The 18251-nt window shown below is 33.9% G+C and overlaps 2 protein-coding genes across 15 annotated transcripts; one reads left to right on the top strand and one right to left on the bottom strand.

The window, feature by feature from the left end:
* Positions 1-1135: 1135 nt before the first annotated feature.
* Positions 1136-14166, bottom strand: L(3)mbt (lethal (3) malignant brain tumor). 12 transcript variants are annotated; one of them, XM_083050463.1, is made up of 18 exons: positions 14057-14135; positions 13856-13948; positions 10394-10551; positions 8376-8577; positions 7151-7442; positions 6810-7046; positions 6100-6722; positions 5759-5918; positions 5506-5680; positions 5251-5419; positions 4956-5154; positions 4392-4847; positions 4113-4302; positions 3914-4035; positions 3449-3830; positions 3293-3367; positions 2904-3216; positions 2019-2805 (listed from the first exon to the last, which is right to left on the bottom strand). In XM_083050463.1, exons 4-18 carry the CDS (start codon positions 8574-8576, stop codon positions 2680-2682), a joined length of 3720 nt encoding a protein of 1239 aa, XP_082906589.1. In that variant the 5' UTR covers position 8577; positions 10394-10551; positions 13856-13948; positions 14057-14135; the 3' UTR covers positions 2019-2679. The 12 variants fall into 12 exon arrangements, 11 of the variants coding, with proteins under 11 accessions (XP_082906584.1, XP_082906595.1, XP_082906596.1 ...); XR_014426480.1 differs by lacking the exons at positions 10394-10551; positions 13856-13948; positions 14057-14135 and adding exons at positions 1136-1208; positions 11729-12019 and having other exon boundaries at positions 2586-2805; XM_083050458.1 differs by lacking the exons at positions 10394-10551; positions 14057-14135 and adding an exon at positions 11729-11912 and having other exon boundaries at positions 2018-2805; positions 13856-14030.
* A 599-nt stretch (positions 14167-14765) lies between these two features.
* On the top strand, positions 14766-18140 carry LOC145943107 (protein-L-isoaspartate O-methyltransferase domain-containing protein 1). Of its 3 annotated transcripts, none has more exons than XM_083050486.1 (5): positions 14766-15057; positions 16122-16450; positions 16529-16663; positions 16757-17008; positions 17085-18140. In XM_083050486.1, the coding sequence occupies exons 2-5, from the start codon at positions 16144-16146 to the stop codon at positions 18083-18085; spliced, it is 1695 nt and encodes a 564-aa protein (XP_082906612.1). In that variant the 5' UTR covers positions 14766-15057; positions 16122-16143; the 3' UTR covers positions 18086-18140. The 3 variants fall into 3 exon arrangements, with proteins under 3 accessions (XP_082906612.1, XP_082906611.1, XP_082906613.1); XM_083050485.1 differs by lacking the exon at positions 14766-15057 and adding an exon at positions 15064-15491; XM_083050487.1 differs by lacking the exon at positions 14766-15057 and adding an exon at positions 15502-15908.
* The last annotated feature ends 111 nt before the right edge of the window (positions 18141-18251 follow it).

The following is an 18251-nucleotide window of genomic DNA, read 5'->3' as shown; positions in this document are numbered from 1 at the left end:
ACATATGTATATCACGATTGAAATATATATGATCTTCAAATTCCAGCGATTCGTAAATTATTTTCTCCAAATTAAATCTCTTGCAGAAAATACACTAGGAGAAAAATGCCACATTACACTCAATGAAATGAAGATTTTTTGTTTAAATACATAAAAGTACTTATATAGAATGTATATATTTTAAATTCTCGCGTGTCTTATAATTATAAAAAATAATTTATTTTTTAAATTTTTCTTTTAAATCTCCTTAATTGAGAGCGTTATAATAATGTTGTCTATCTGATATTAACTATGAAAATATCATTAAAATTGTACTTTTAATTAAATGTAGCAATCTTTCTCAAAGTTCTTTTGTATCACTACAGAAAATAAAATTATTTAATACAAACAATAATTAGTAGTGTTAAAAAATAAAGTTTTCTACTACGTATATGTATATGCGTGTTATACAGCAAAAACTATAAAAAAAGAATATTATTTAGTTTAATATTTCAATAATAGAAATATAAATAGAAAAGTCCCTGTCTATTATATATATATATATATATATATATATATATATATATATATATAATCTAGCAGTAACTGTAGATTTTTGTTCGTTAAAAAAGTTTAGTATTTTTAAGAGATACTATTAAATATTTTTTCACAATTGTCTATATAGTAGATTAACTTTACAAATTTTTATCGTAATCGATTGCTTCAATTTAGTAAAAATTATACATTAATGATTATTGATATTATAAAAATCTGATTATATATATATAAAACACGCACCATACATAACTATCACAAACCTACTACAGAACGGCAGTAGATAATAAATAACCTTCAGTCGAACACTTGCCCAGAAAAAAATTGAACATATATTCATAAATATATTATATATATTCATAAATATATATATATTCATAAATATATATTCATAAATATTGAACATATATATAATTGACATATACTCATAAAGATATATATCGATATCAAATATACATATTAATATTCATCTTAACAATCACGATGCACATTATATGCATGATAAAATTATAACTGTGATTATTTTATTTGTGAAAATTCTATCAAAATTTCATTGAACAAAATTTTGTAGCTACCTGGGATCGATGTGAACGTAAGAATAATTCAAGATCCTTGATACAGCTATTCGTCGGTAACTTCGCAATAATCGATGTACATCGTCTATAGATTTGGCCCTATATAAAAAATACGAATTTGATATATGTTATATTAATTCAATAGAATAATTATTGATGAAATATTATTTGATAGTAACAATATAAAACAAAAATATTCGTGAAAATATTTCTGATATATATATATATAGAAATGTAAAGATTTATTCTTTTGACTACTAATTAACCGCTAAATATATTATTAAAATATATTGTAATAACAATTTCAAACTAATATTTTTAGTAAGAATGCAAAACATAATGTGTAAACGAGATTAATTCTACGACAACGATACGTACCCAGCGATAATCTCTCTTTCGAACATTATTTACAATCGTATATATTTATACATCGGCGACAAAGTAACGCGAGTGAAATAAAATGTCGGTTAATTCCGAATACACGAAAAGGAATTGTCGAAACTGTAATAGCATATATGATTATACGCGACGTGTTTCATGGATCGAAACAATGAATATCTATCACTTGATTGTTCACATCTCTCGTTAATTGTTCGCGCGAAATTCACTTTTTGACGACAATAATCGCGAAAACTACAGAATTTGAACGTGACTCTACAATCCATCACGACGCGATCCGAGACTGACTGTGACTAGTGAGCAATATTGCGATTCTCGAAAGTATTGAAACTATCGATGTATCGATATATGCAACCTCAACCTAAAAATCTCTCGCGCAATACATAACCCATGTAGATTCGTTCTTTGCAGTTGCATGTACTCTATTTTCATTTTTTTTTTTTTTTAAGACATCTTATTTTACAGAAAGGTTAACATATCATGCATCTATAAAGAATAAATCTAAATATTCGACGTAAAAAAATGAAATGTATCTTACACAATATTTAAATATCAATTCTTTTACATGTTATCTTTTTGTTATTTGTTACTGACGTGAGCTTTTTAGTAAATTTGATTTGATTCTAAAAACTTAGGAAATATATGCGGTATGATTAGGTGGAAAGGTTGCATAAGTATTTTATTACAATACTTAATGATTAAAACAATATTTACATTTGTACACGATCCACAATACTTATTTTATACGAAAAAATTGTCATATGTTTGTAAGTACTTATGAACAATGCACGATTCTGAATTATCACACACATTGCAATCAATAGAATTGATATAAAATCGTTCAATTAAAACATATTATATAGCATTTTCAATTTTGCAATAATCTTTCCTTCTCAATTTTCGATTAAAAAACAAAAGATTTCAATATAAGATTTTAAATAAATATTTCAGAACTGTTTAACTAGACGCTTATGATTCACTTGCGTTTCTCTCTTCCAGCTTGCTCATTTGCATTAGCATTGACAAAGCGACAGTTCTAAAAATTAATTAAGAACAAAAAAATTTACTTTATATTACCTTAATAATGTTTTAAATAGGCAATATCTTGTCACAATAGCTGCCATATTCCATGATTTGCCAGTCAATAATACATGCTTTGCTCACGCGTAATTCATGATGCTTTTTGACGTAATAAAACTATACTATTATACAACTTAATTGCAGGCCCAAGTCGTAAACACAGTACTGATATCAAATCCTCTTGCGTCAACATTAAAAATGCTTCGCCATCAATATTCTGCAATATAATAATATTTCAAAATAAGATACAATATGTATATTATAACTCTAGTTATTATTTTTAGTTATTATTATTGCATTTGCTTTAAAACTTACGTGCTGTCTTAAAATATTCCCAGCTTCTGCACAATTAGGCATACTCTGTATAAATTTAATCACTTCTTCGTTAGACCATCGTCGTGGATTTGTGGTCTGCCTCGCTACCACTCTGTTTAAGGCATTGCTATGTTTTGCCCATACATGCGGTGCATGTGGTAATGGATTATATCCAGGATTATATACAGATTGATACAATTCATTACGCAATTGCTTATCTGGCATATTTGCAGCATATGGGACAGGATTCCAATGCAAATCACTATATGTAATATTAGAAACGGAAAACAAAGAATCTTCCGAAATTGGGCGTCTAAAATTTAATGTTAAATTATAATTTTATATAAATAGAGATGAGAGAAGAAAAATTAATATTTTTTTCAACAAACCTTTTCTTTCGTTTTCTGGAAATTTCATCATCATCCGTTTGTCCATCACTATGCAGATGTTTGGATTTGTTCGATCTATGAAAGAAATCAATAAATAATATTTATTCCATTCACAATATTCATATAATCTTATTTTTCTGTATATATTCAACATACTTTTCTGAATGTTCTGATCTATTTTCAAATTTGTCATTCCTATCAGACAAATCTCCATCTTCCTGTTTAATCTCCTTCTCAATGATTAATAACCTTTCATCGGTGAACAAAAGTTTATCAGATTTTTCACACTTTTCCATTTTTATTTTGTCAATTTTCTCTAGTTTCGGTTTTTCCTGTATTTCCTCCTCAAAGTCATAGGTTTCGTGTCTTGACGAAGTAAGTCTATCAGGCACCTGATTTACTGATTTATTAAGATTTTGAAGAGAATACGGACAACCAGATGCCGAGTTATGTGTTGCAAATTTAGGTCCCTTTACATGTCCTATACCTCGGCAGCCATATGTGCCACATTCTGGTCGATCGTTCAAATTATCAGGCGCTGCGCAATAGCAAAATAAATCAGTAACATTGCATGAATGAGAATATTTTGTAATACACACACAACATAAAACGGATATTTACTAAGTGGTGGTTCCAATGGATGACCAGTTTTCGAACACCAGCCCACAGGATGAATATCGGGTGAATCATCATCAACCCAATACATATGAATTTCCGGCCAACCATCAAATCTTATTTTCAACCTATATGTGAAAAGTACGTGATTATTATCTCGCGAAATAAAAATTAGATAAAATATAAATGTGTGATTAATACAAACTGGTGGTCTTTCACATCCTCAACTGTTGCCACTCTAATTAACTGAGGGACTCGTTTATCCACCGCTTCCAGTTTCATGCCACGTTTGAATGCACAAGGAGGTCGCTGCTTGAACGCTCTAGATGGTGCCGCCGTCGTGCCAGTTTCTCTCAGATATGTATCCCAGGTAAAAGATTTAGAATCTTTATAATCTAAATATATGACATTATAATTATTTATATATTATAATTATATACAGGAGAATACAAACTGAATTGTAAAGTATTAATTGCAGATTTACTATTTGGTGGCATCAAGAGACGTCCATTGTGATGAGACCATCCTACAGGATGAATATATGGTGAACTAGCATCGGCCCAGTAATCATACACCTCGTCCCAGGAATCGAAGTGGACCAATATTCGGGAATCCATCAAACCTGCTATGCTGGCAACACAAAGTAATGAAGAATGCTTCCTATCTACGGCCTCCAACTTCATGCCCACCCGAAAACCCGTTGGAAAGACTGTTTGCAGCACACTTTTATTTGGAAATATATTCTTCGCTGCCGCAGTTGCTTTACAAATTTTCAGATACGCATTCCAATTAAAATTGCCAGTTACGTAACCCTTTGGTGGATCTAATTTCTTGCCGTTCTTCTCAGCCCAACCAGCAGGAAGTATATTCATACTATCTGCATTTATCCAGAAATCATAATTTTCCGGATAACCATCAAAGTGCAGACGCATTCGATAACCTACATATCACACAACACATCATATAACATATTACACATTGTTCATTATAGATTTTTCATATTATGATACTATAATACATTATATACATATCATCTCTAACGACTTACCTACAATCTCGACAATAGTTAGAACACAGTATCGAGAAGGACGTTCCGGATCTATACCTTCCAATTTCATTCCAACTCTAAACTGATTTTTGATATAGGGAAAAGGATCCTTGAATAACTTAACAGGCGCTGCTTTTGCTTTACAATGTTCCAGATATTTTGGCCATGAAAAACCCAATTTTCCTCTTTGCCAAGGATACTGCACATAAAACAATATTTGAAAAGTTAATTATTATGTTTTAATCTTTCATATGTGGTAAACAATTTAATAATTATATCTATATTTAATTCCTACCTTGGATTCTGAATCTCCTTGGCTCTCATCATCTATACATAGTGGGTCTTTTTCCTCATCCGTCTCTGACTTTGCCTTATCTGTTTTTTCATCAGATTTCTCATCCATATCCTTTGACCATTGTGGCTCTTGTAATAATCTCTTGCGTTTCTTTTTCACACGTATTTCTCTATAAATAATATAAATTTATATAAAGTTTTCACATCTTCCTAATTATTCTATATTATTATTATCTACATTGTACACAATACATACTTCAACTCCTTTTCCTTTCTATTTATAGATTGTTTTTTAGCTTCTATTATTTCTGTGCAGGAAGGACTACATGATATTGGACTTTCAAATTCAGCAGCCAATCCGTAACATCCGCAAGCTTCACAATGATACATTGTGTCTGCGGACATCATCGATCTGGATTTTCTATCATCGGCTAAATCAAATGTATTTTGCTTTAGTCATATGCAAATATTTATATTCAAATCATGAAGATGTATTATTTGTAACTTACCTTTTTTCTCCAGATTAGTGTTATTAATAATTCCTGGATTAGTCTTTGAGGAATTTTGTGTCAAACATACATTTTCTTTGTCACCAATACCATCTTTATTTTGTTTACTGCTTTCATCATCTTCTACTACTTCCATAATACCAAATTCATTCATACGAAACTATATGAATAATAAATAAATGAATTATTCATGCATACACATACATCTAAGAATCTTGGAATGTGAAAAATATTATAATGTTCATAAAATAGCAAGTTTTTGTAAACAAATACTTTTAATTTTATACTTTAAATATACTCTAACCAATATTTTTCTTAATATTATTATATGATTCTCTTACCTGTAAATTACTCCCAGGTAAAGTACCAACACCATCTTTCCAATCTAAAACTTTAGTTGCATCAAAATTGGTATTGTTTTGATTCAAAGTATTTAATTGTTCTTTTGTTTCATCATGATTATTATTACCCTTTGCTTCGTTCTTATTGTCTGGCGTTGTTTCAACACTACAATTCGTCGGAGTTTTAATAATCTCTATTTTTATATCATCATCCACATTTGTATTGAGTTTTGACATTTTATCCTCACTAGGAACAACTTTTATCAATGTAATATCGTCATCATTTTGAGCCTTCTTATCCTTATCCTGTTCAGATTCTGGACTGCTTAGTGCATAATTAGTATCAGCTAGACTCTCTGAAGATTTCGTAAGATTTTGCTTTTTCAGTCGTTTTTCCGCGGAACCTCGTAATATGTTGCTAATTGTCTTTTTCCGTTTTTCTGGTGGATTGTCTTCCTTTTTTGGAATAGGTGTGATAACAGCTGAATCTGGATTTTCAGTAATTTTTATACTATCTATGGAATTAGAATTGCCCTTATTTGCATTCAAAAGACTCATTTTTGCAATTGGATGCAATGGCGGAGGATGTGTTGTTGAATTTGTCGTTTTTGACTCGCGTAATACTATAATGAGAAATACAGAATTATTTCTTGTATTTTAATATATTGTAAATATATATAATATATTATATTACTAAGAAAAACTTATACCTGTTATAGTTCCTTTGCTTTCTGTACTGAGTTGACCATTATTTATTTTTAGATTAAACATGCTAGGTTTTGTTGTGCCACTCTGCTGGGGAATGTTCACTGGCAATAGTAAGTTCGCCATATGTTTAGCAGGTTGATTTTGACCACTTGTGCTACTTGTTGATGTCTGAGCTAATTGAGAAATTACTGGAGTAATTACTAATTTTGGCTTAGCTATTTGACTCGATGTTAGAGCACCTAAAAAATGTATATATACATAATATTTAATTGCTTTTCTATATTGTATAAAGTCGCATAAAGCAGCTTTATTCTAAAATTTATAAAATGTAGAAATTTATTACCTGCTGGTATAACAACAGATTCTCGCGACTTATTAGGTTTAATAAGGGTTCCCAGATATGCAAATGTATGCTTCCCTACTTGCGCATTGGTTTGACTTCCTTGAGTTGCACTCAGGGGCACTATCTGAGCGGTGGATGTGGACTTTCTAAGTACTATATGTTTTTGAGACTGTGAGGTTGCTACAGTGCTCACAGTATTTAATGGTCGATGTATTACAATATGTTGTTTGCTTTGAGACGTAGATACCTGCCCTGATCCTTGTATAAACACCTTATTTTGTCCAGTCACAATCTAGAATAAAAATTTTAAATAACATGTGCTATTAAAAATTGCTTGCTATTTAAAATTAACTTGAAAAAAATAAAAGCCACTATCATCCTCGAAACTTAATTCTCAATATATTGAAATAAAAAACTTTTTGTATAATACTTCATATTAACTGCAAACCTTTTAACACACACAACTCTATTAACAGTTTAAACTACAAACTGCAAACATTTTGACACACACAATTGTATGAACATTTTAAACTAATCAACATTCATTTCTTATCTGCCAGTGTATTCAGCGACATAAATAGGATATATTATAGGACATAACACATTTGATATACATACTACAGAGAAAAATTCAATAGTTATAAATATTTAAATACATTTTGTTTAATATAATTTTATTTAAATATATATTTTTAACTTGAAAAATTAATTTTGTGCATTCTTTTGCTTAGGTTTATACCCTGTACACTATACAACGTCTCTGTGTGTTGATCAAATCTATATTTACTATGAAAGATGCACCATGCATATACACTGACTAGGTTACTATCTACACATGGAAACTAATAAGATTCCAAGACCTATATATGTGTACACTAAGTGTGAGCTATATTTAGTACTGTCACATTTTGCTCCAGAAATACATATAAATGTAACATAATGCAAATTATTAGAAAATATTTTTTACAAAGGTTAATTAACCTTAGAAAGTTTAATTAATTTTAAAAGTTTAATGGTTATTATGAATAATTTATGTATTTGTTCTCCTATGTAACACATTCTATTATTACAAAGATTATGCTCGCACATAAAACACAAGTTACAAATATTAATGTAATCTCTAGTGGAAAAGTTTTCAATCTCTATTTGCAATATAAATTACAAGAAAAGCTAATAAACAAGATGCGCACTATTATACATATTGTATGCATCAAATAATTGTTACCTGATTATTAACCGGATTAATAATGGCAGTAAGTTGGGTACTAGGTGAAACAAGGGTTTGATTTGCATTTGTTGATTGGGTACGTAATTTATTTTGTTGGATATATAGCAAAGGCATTACGGGAGTTTTAGAACCGTCCCTTTGCTGCGTCTCCATACTACTATTCTCATCGATATCGTCTACTACTATTTCTTCTTCCATTCTGTTAACAAAAAGGACATATTATTTCATAACTAATTCTTGGATTGTTTTATAAATCAGCAAGTTAATATAATTAAATACATAAGCCATTTTTTTTTTATTGTTTAATTCTATTTTATTAATATAAAAAATTTATTTTATTAATATAAAAAAATGTTTTTATATTTATTCTAAGCATTAAAATTGAAAATACATAAAAAATTATTTAATATAGTTTGTGTTTTAGCATAATTAGATTCAATTACTCAGAAATAAACTTTTATTTCATTGTAACGTTGTATGAAACGAAACATGATGCTTTCCTGTCCAATTTTAATAAATCAAATGCTAGATAAGATCTAATACATGATATTTATTCAAAGAGCCCAGTGCAAATGTAATTTTACGAACCTAGTGGACATAGTGTTTATCATCGGCATATCGCGTCGTTACCGCTGTTACATAATTCGCGAAGGAATTGAGAAAGATTTCCCTCTCATGAGAAAACAGACAGTCAGACGATCGTGATGAAATTTTGTCGTACGAATTTGCTCGTTAATAAAACCTGCATTCGATGCACTCCGTCGAAGAAGAGAGTATATGAAGAAGCGCGGTTTAAATGGCGCGCCGAACTGCGTTACAGCCGTAGTACACAGCTTCGTCACACATAAAAACACTTTTCACGCTTTGAAATTCAGCGTAGAGACGACGACGCCGAGTTTCGCGCCTCCTGAACGATACGGGACACACGTTTCTCGCGTTGCCGGAAAGAAGCGGTCCATCGCGACCCGGTGTACCTCGCTATTCAAATACTTTTGCAAATCCGTGCTCGTCGCGCATCGTCGACCCACTCGTCGATGAAGGAGACAACTCGCGCGGTATACTCTCCTACACGCACTTTTCTCCACCGGAGAATAACCGACAGGCCCGATCGATCTCACGGCAAAATCATCGCCGCACGCGCGAGTCCCCGTCCACGGCCGACGTTTATTTTTTCGATCCCCAGGAACGACGAGTAAATCGTTATACGCGAGCGCACGCACTTTTAACAAAAATCCTCGCACATCTTTTGAGCGTTCGAGCCTCCAGTACGACAGCTACGTCCCCATAGGCCGGACGCGCAGTGGCGACGACGCGGCGAGTCGCCTCCCATTGGTCGCCGCGAGCGGCACAGTGAAGCGGCTGCGGCGGCGCCGACCAATCAGCGTCGAGGCAGCGCCGCCAGCGATGCTCCCTGTCGCGACAGCTTTTCCGAGTTCTTTCAAATTTAGGAAATTGCTCGTCCTCCTCGCACCGTCTCGCCATTTCCGATCATGCGGATCGATACAATTCGTGCCTTAATTACCGAGGAAATATCCTTTTTTTTATAATACAGGGTCTCGAGCCTCCCGCGCAATGTTTCGTGGAAAAAAAAAACCGCATCGACATTTTGTCAGAATGCCTGCGTAACGATACGATATATATGTTACACCGCCTGATATTTATCTGCGACACGTGCAATATTTCGGTGCAGTGTCTTTTCGATTCTGTGCGACAGTCACGTCATACGATAAAGTTCGCGACAAGATTCTGACCGAGATTACATATCACGAATAGAATGCTAGATATATATATATATATATATATATATATATATATATATATATATATATCACTGTTGAAACGACATTACACCGCGTTTTCAAATATCAGCTGATTACTCGATTGAACCATATGCGGTCGATTAAAGACGTGAACTGTGAGTTTGTAAAGATTGAAACTGATTCGAAATTGACACTCTCTCTCTCGAATAGATTTCATGATAAATATAATTCTAACACAATCTTTAATTACTCTACCTTATTTTCTCTCAACCTCTCTATTAATTAAATTGCACAATGTATTCTGCTCGTATCTATTAGGTATTCCTTGAAGTGAGAAAAAAGTAAAATTCGATGCTGCCAAATGATGTGATCCAGACTTTAAGTTTTCACAGGAATTATCCATTAAATTCACGCTAGAATGCACCAAAACAACATCAGTTAATATTGCGAGCTCACACTACAGAGTATTTATATAGTATATGCAACACTCAAAGTGCAAAAAAGTGTAACCTAAAGGAACAGATCGTATATTATACATACGCATATATATGTATACGCGACAATATAATGAGGTATATTTTATCATTAATCCAGTAAACACAAAGTAAAAGTAACATAACATCAATGTTATAATTTCCCACTCAACAATGTAACTGTTATGTACAAGGCATGTTATATTGCAATTACATTGTTGAGTGGGAAATTATAACATTAATGTTATATGTTATACTTTTACTTTGTGTTTACTGGGAAACTCGCGTGATTGGTTGAGATTTCCCTGTGCACGTTTAGATGCAAATCTATGTAAATCTGTCTGAATATTAGATATCTCTAGTGACAAAACAATGGCATACACGAGATATATTTTATCTAAAACACCAACGATAAAATTTATCAAAATTATAATTGGTGTAAATTTTTTTCCACGCTGCTAGACCTGTTCTTTCGTTAAATTTCTTTTGTTTCTTTGTTTCAACATTTCCTACAAAATTACAAAGTACCGAAGTCTCTTCTATACATATATATACTTTGTTAAAGACGGTATAATATATTTAGTTAACGAGAAATATATATCTACGATGATATAACTTCAACAGCACCGGTTCAACGCGACTTTATTCTAGATCAGCTGATAGAACGAGATGTGAAATATATCAATTTTTGTTGTTCTCAAAACTGTTTGCGGTGATACGATCGATATTCTGGACAGTGCTGCTTGTTTTAGAGATGATAACAAAGCGCGATTTATAACCGTATTCGCGTTATATATATACGAAAGATTAAATAATATAAGACCAAAAACAAATATATATATATAACGACACGTTCGATTGAAAGACATATAAAAGTAACGATCGAAACTAATTTCACATTACACGAGACTACCGAGACCAATAATATATACAACTGTTACGAAAAATAATGATAGAATAACCGCACGAGTAAAGATATATCTACGCTTACCAAAGTTCACTTCGGCATGTAGTTCCTCGCTTATTAAAGAGCGATAGATTGTACGATAGGTTATACAATACAATATTAAATTATAACTAATAAATATAATTTTAGATTTTTTTAAGCAACACTCACCCGATGCACACGAATATAATTATTATATGATGCGCATGATGCATTCGAGATGGAAGTACCTAATACAAGCCGGAACCGGAAGCCGTCTTATTAACGTCGATATAAGGTCTGTTCGTTTCGTTAGCACTTTCTACACTTAGAACAGGTACTTCACTTTCTTCTCTTCTCATTCAACGAATATAACCTATTGTGAGAATGGACAGAGCGCAAACAATACTTTGATGATACAGTCGACATAAATAAAGAGAGAAAATAATGACATAATATCTCTTCTACGCGTTTGCGCGGTCGAAAAACAATCCATTCGTATGATTGGACAATTCTCTATTCGTCCTTTTTCCATTCCTCGGATCTTAAATTTCGCATCTCCGATCTATTCTTATTATATAATCTATGATCGAACGAAAAAACAAAATGCCTTCCCACGAGTCGCGTCAATTTCGATATCTGAGCATGCGCATCGTGTCTAGGTATTCGTACATTATGACTATGAGAATTTCTGACTTACAATTTGACGTCTATAAATATTCAACATATGTTGAGGATTGAAAAGTAAATAATGGCTCCCGCATTATATTAAATCAATAAACAAAAGTAAAATTTTAACTTGTTTAAGTAACAATTACGATGCACGAACATTATTTAGACAGAATTTGCAGACGGTTCGAATACGCCCCAAACGTACCTAACTTTACTTTAGATAGGCATGGCGCGAGATAATTCCGTGTCTCTCTTGTGATATCGATAATACGTAAATCGAAAGGGAATACTTCTCTCTCTCTCTATGGCCGGTATTCATAGTCCGTTCTTATTTCAAGACCGTCGTCTTAAGATGCAAATACGGCTCTGTGATTGGTTAATCACATCTTAAGATTGTACTTAAGGCAGTCTTAAATATAAGAACCGACTATGAATACCGGCCTATATATATAACTGCGACAAATCATTCGAGCAAACTTTGGCATAGAAAAGTTATGGCAAGTATATAATGGCTGGATTCCGTAAAGCGCATATGCGCGCATTTATCTATAGTACACGTCACGTATATTATAGAAAATGAGTGCATATCCGCTTTACGGAATTCAGCTAATATAACGCGATCGTTGGACAAGTTCGAATTACTAACGTTAATGAACATGCATAAAGATTTGACAATTTCTCTAAATTTATTGACTAATTATTCTGCCGGTCGATACTTTTCTTGATGATATGCGTAATGTGACAGATGTCAGCTGATTACGTTTCACTCGTCGTTCTCGCGCGGTTAAAGCTCGCGTTTTAACCTCTAAAACCGCAAAATCTCGTCACATTTCTGAAAGTATCGAGATGAGCCAAGAGCAATATATACAATATCACAATAAATGTTCCGAATATATATGTGTTACTGTCCTACATATGCGTTATTCGGTCTTAATTTTAACAAAGAGACTCGACGACTATTATTCGTTATTAATTCGAGAGATATGAATATTAAATTATACTTAATTGTAAATGATGCTTTGCAAAAATCATTAACACTGCGATCAAAAATAACAAAATAATTTACATGACCGCAAACATATTATTTAACTAGTGTAACTTTTCTAAAAGCAAAAAGACCTTTGAAATTCTGCAAATGTTAGATATAGAAAAGATATATATTTTACATATCACGTGTGTAAGGAATATTTAAATTACTAAATATTTCAGATATTTATAATATCAATCAAAGTCTAAATGTTCTCTATCGTGAAAAAAAGAAGTTAACGAAAAGTTCGATAGAGATTTGTTCAATGTTTCTTATTGGAGTTTTGCGACGCAAAAATATAAATAAAATGCAAAAAATGATCATCGTGACATCTAAATTAAAAGTGCGTGTTCGAGCACAAGTCGATAGTGAATTATCCCAAATAAAAAAAAAAAAAGAATCCCATCCACGTACGATGATGCGTACTCACGACTACAGATGAACACACGCAAAGTGCAAATATATGCACGACGTACGTTATTATTATATTATGTTTTCACACACATGTATCGCGTTGAGAACTCATAACCGCGCTTGCAGCTTCCACATATATATTGTACGAATGCAACACGGGCTATCTCGCGTCTGTATATCATATATTACTTTTGTGGTATACTTACTGGAGAGAATAATTGTAGAGTATATATATCGGTCTAAGTAAAAAGCAACGACGATTTTAGCAACACACGCTTTCGGGGAACGATCACAAGAGACTGCAAACAATCCCGAGTAACGGGATGATGCTCCATGAGTACGATTAACTATTTTACGTATCGACGACGCGTTACATACGCAGGAAATTGTACGAATGCACAACTCACGTTTTAAAGCTGTCGTTCGGAAGCCATCATACGAAGGTAAAAAGAACTCTGTCAATGTACGGTACGAACGGTGGACGCGATCCACTTGACATTTCCGAATGCACCCAACTTTTACGTCCTCCTATATCACATAGGTCCACGCGAATCCAAATAGTGCAGTTAAAATCGCTCTTCGAAGCGCTTGTAACGTCAAGTGAACCGCAGCATCCAATGAGACACGCTGCAATGGGTGAAGAAGAGTCTCTCGCGTATGCGCAATAACACTACAGCGCATCGTCCTCTCAATTGTAAATATGTGGTAAATATATATTTTTTATCCGAATATATCGTAGATCTCGCGAGAAGGTTAGAATAATAGCTGAAAGTTTTCAATTAAAAGAGACTATATATAGTTGTCAAAATTATCAATTTTTATTGCAGTTGTATAATGAAAACCTCCTTAAACCTGAGGCAAAAGACCAATCAGAAATGATAAACGATAACCCAAGAACAACAGCTGTGTCCATTCCAATTAGGCTACATCAGTTGGATGGACATAATTAAAAAATTCCCAGTTCCGACAAATAAATTTGACGAAGCTCGAAGGGGGATAATTGAAGAGTATCGACATTACCGACCCTCCTCAGGTAACGATTGATAATAATTGACTAGCGAGGGCGCTAGTGAGCCGCAACATCCCGCGGACGATTTTCGTCCAATGGCGTAGGAGCGTCTGTCAGTCGCTGAAGTCGCTCGGTTTGTTTTGTAGTATCAGCTGATGGACTTGATGAACCTTTCGCGTTATAAAAACACAAATCCCAAGTCCCAGATCCCAGCGCGGAGGCGGTTCTAGTGCCACGGCAGTACGTCGTGTCGTGTCGTCAACGTCGTAATATGCCAACAACGTTCTCCGGAGCTGTCCAAGACATAATAGCGTCGAGACAGAATTTTTTTTCCACTTTAACGACTCATCGACTCCATATTACCTGCTGTCATCGTCGAATTGCCTTTTGATTTGTGTGGTAATGCCTGTTATCTAACTTTCTAATTAACCATGAACGTGTGTCGCTATGTGTGTTGTTACGTAGCTTCGCAACCCTATGCCTGTATAACGTAACGCCGTTAAGCGTCAGCGACGTCGTTGTGCTGGGAGAGATTTATAAAATAAGACATACTGCCAAAAATTCCTCGACGCGCTTCCTAACTTCGTGCCGCACTTTGTTCGCCTACTACTAAAATCGTTTATTTTCAGGTTCGTTCGTTATTCGATGCGAGAGAAGCGCGAGACATTGTTATCGTAAATGAACATAAGTTTGCATCTCGCGTGCTTGCTTTTATCGCAGATCACGGGTTTATTGTTTTATTCGTTATTTTGGTATAAATGGACAGGCCGCTATGTCGTCTGTCGCATCATCGAATCATCGAGGATAATCGAATTAATGGATTGGGATATTAAGTTAGATTAAAACAACGACGTTGTTAATGCATTGGCGTGATTTTCATATTATTCATAATTAATGCTTTATACGTACTTTGACCTGATAAGCTTTTTTTAAAGCCAAATCTGCGCATTTATTGACTATGTGTGTGTGTGTGTGTGTGTGTGTGTGTGTGTGTGTGTGTGTGTGTGTGTGTGTGTGTGTGTGTGTGTGTGTGTGTGTATGAGTTCAATTATTTTCTAGTATTTGAAAAATATGTCGTGAATGTAATCCAGTGAATTACTGTTACATAAATCATAAAGAATGTTTGAGCAACAATCTTATAATGGAACTTGCTAATATGCTAGTTCGAATTAGAATTTTGATTATTTTTGAGCCACTACTTTTTATTAAGTATTGACTGATATAAAAGGTGATGACCTTGTGTATGTGTGGTACGTGCAATAATCACACAAATGTTTATAAATATAACTTCCTTGAAGACTTGGATAAATAAGTATTTTTTATCAGCTTCTTATTGAATTATTGTTTTACTATAATAATCATGTTATTTTTCAACAAGCTAAATTCTTCTACTCTTTTATTTATATATTAATTCTTTGTGTAGTGACGTAATAATAAATCATTGTTTATTAAATATATCGTAGAATTCTTAATACTTTGATAAACATGGGAGGAGCTGTAAGCAGTGGACAGGACAATGACGAATTAGTAGATAATTTAATGGGATCGGGATATATCAGAATGAAGAAAGTCGAACAAGTTTTTAGAGCTGTGGATAGAGCCGACTATGTTTTATCCTCTTGTCGAGAAGGCGCTTACCAGGATCTAGCATGGAAACATGGAAATATACATTTATCAGCTCCTTGTATATACAGTGAAGTATTGGAAGGACTCAGTTTAGAACCTGGCTTAAGTTTCCTAAATCTTGGATCTGGAACTGGCTACCTCAGCACAATGGCAGGATTGTTATTGCGTAAGAAAGTTGCTGTTTTAATATGTACATGTGTACATAATACATTGAATATGTGTTATATTTTTGTATCTTTTTTAGAACAACATGGAACAAATCATGGCATCGAGTTACATGAAGATTGTTTAAAATATGCATATGATAGATTAGAGGAGTTTAAACAAAAATCATTGGCTCTAAATGAGTTTGATTTCTGTGAACCAATATTTATACAAGGTAAGATGATTGAACAATAGAAAAGCGATGCATAATGTGTGTACGTGGACTTGTGTTAAATGTATATTAATTACATAATAATATATCCAATAGGAAATTGTCTTAGTGTCATACCTGGAAGACAGTACGACAGAGTATACTGCGGAGCAGCATGTCCTGAAAGTCACGAAGCATTTATTAAGCAATTTGTACGTGTTGGAGGTATATTGGTAATGCCTTACAAAGATCAATTGTTACGTGTGCAAAAAGTGAGTGAAGATGTTTGGACGCAATACACAATGCTCCCTGTATCGTTCGCAACTCTAGTCATACCTCCAGCTTCAGAACACAATTTATTTCACCTACGTACGTAATCTATATACTTAATTTTTATATGAAAAAGAAATATTTTGTACTATTTTTGTGAAATTTTATTTTGCAGCGGAGTGCAATCCTTTACCTCTGCAAGAGTTGTGTCGTGGTAGAATTCGACATTATCTACGTCAAAATATCTGGCTCGAACATCCTGAACTCGAAACCGAAAAGCCTTTAGGTACCTTACCGGTACAGCAAAGACATACTACACAACAACGTACTCTCAGACGTTTCGTAATACCTATCTTCGAGGAATCCGATGAGGCCTTATCCGATGACGAACAGGAAATTGGGCATAGAGCGCGATTCTTGCTAAATGCGAGTCTTGCCGACGCACATCGTGACCACATCGCACATGGGGAAGCTATTACGACCACTCTTCAATTAGTACGAGCCGTCATACAACCGAATCAGAACGATAGAGAAGAAAATCGACGAGTTTTGAGCAACGTTAGCGAAGATACTCGAGACACCGCTGTAACCACGAATGTTCACGTACGTCAACAAAGACGAAAATCTTCCGTGAAGAATTTAACTTCAAGTACAAGCACAGGCGGCACAAACGCCGCGGGTCACAGTTCCACTACCGTGACCGCGGATAATGACAACAACAACGAGGAGGGAAGCGAAAGAGACGCGGGGAAATCGGTAACCGCGTATTCTAACATAAGTGACAGCGAGAGTGACGCTGAGCAGGAGAATGCTTTCGTGCAACGCAAGAAAATCGCGAAACGCGAGAAGACGGATAGCGGAATAGTGGACGACATGAATTTCAGTAACGAGGATGGTAGTTCCAGCTCGAACACCAATCAGTCCGACTCCGACATCACTGATACAACGGACGCGGGCGACGCAATGGACGTGGAGCTGCCTGATGCGGTTTACAGTTCTTGCAGAAGTACATGCGGCTCTCGCTCCACGTCGAAAGACCCTACCTCCCGCAAGAATGCGACTGTCATGCACTTTGTAGACAGTAACGCGTTCGCCGTTTACATGAGGGAAAAGATACAACAATTACCATTGCCTTTTTCAATAAAGCTGTACATGAATTATAATCGTAAGTTATAAGCGCATCATACGTTATTCTTATTTTTAAAAATACAACACTTTTATTATGCAATAATTTCACATTGTTTTTTTTTTCTCTTGTATATGCATTTTGCAAACTTGTATAATCCATAGCGAATTTCATCATCTCAAATGATGTTTGTTTTTAATATGGACTCCTATCTCG

This window comes from Prenolepis imparis, unplaced genomic scaffold (assembly GCF_030444845.1).
Source record: "Prenolepis imparis isolate NDT839.2.m4 unplaced genomic scaffold, iyPreImpa1.0 SCAF_11, whole genome shotgun sequence".
Taxonomy (NCBI): Eukaryota; Metazoa; Arthropoda; class Insecta; order Hymenoptera; family Formicidae; genus Prenolepis; species Prenolepis imparis.
Note: the sequence above shows the minus strand (reverse complement) of the source record. Positions and strands in the feature narration are given on the sequence as shown.

Coding starts and splice junctions, on each gene's coding strand:
- LOC145943107 (XM_083050485.1), top strand. CDS start 15,337: ATGAACATAAGTTTGCATCTCGCGTGCTTGCTTTTATCGCAGATCACG. Junction 15,492..16,121: donor TTAATGGATTGGGATATTAA/GTTAGATTAAAA, acceptor AATATATCGTAG/AATTCTTAATACTTTGATAA. Junction 17,009..17,084: donor ACACAATTTATTTCACCTAC/GTACGTAATCTA, acceptor TTTATTTTGCAG/CGGAGTGCAATCCTTTACCT.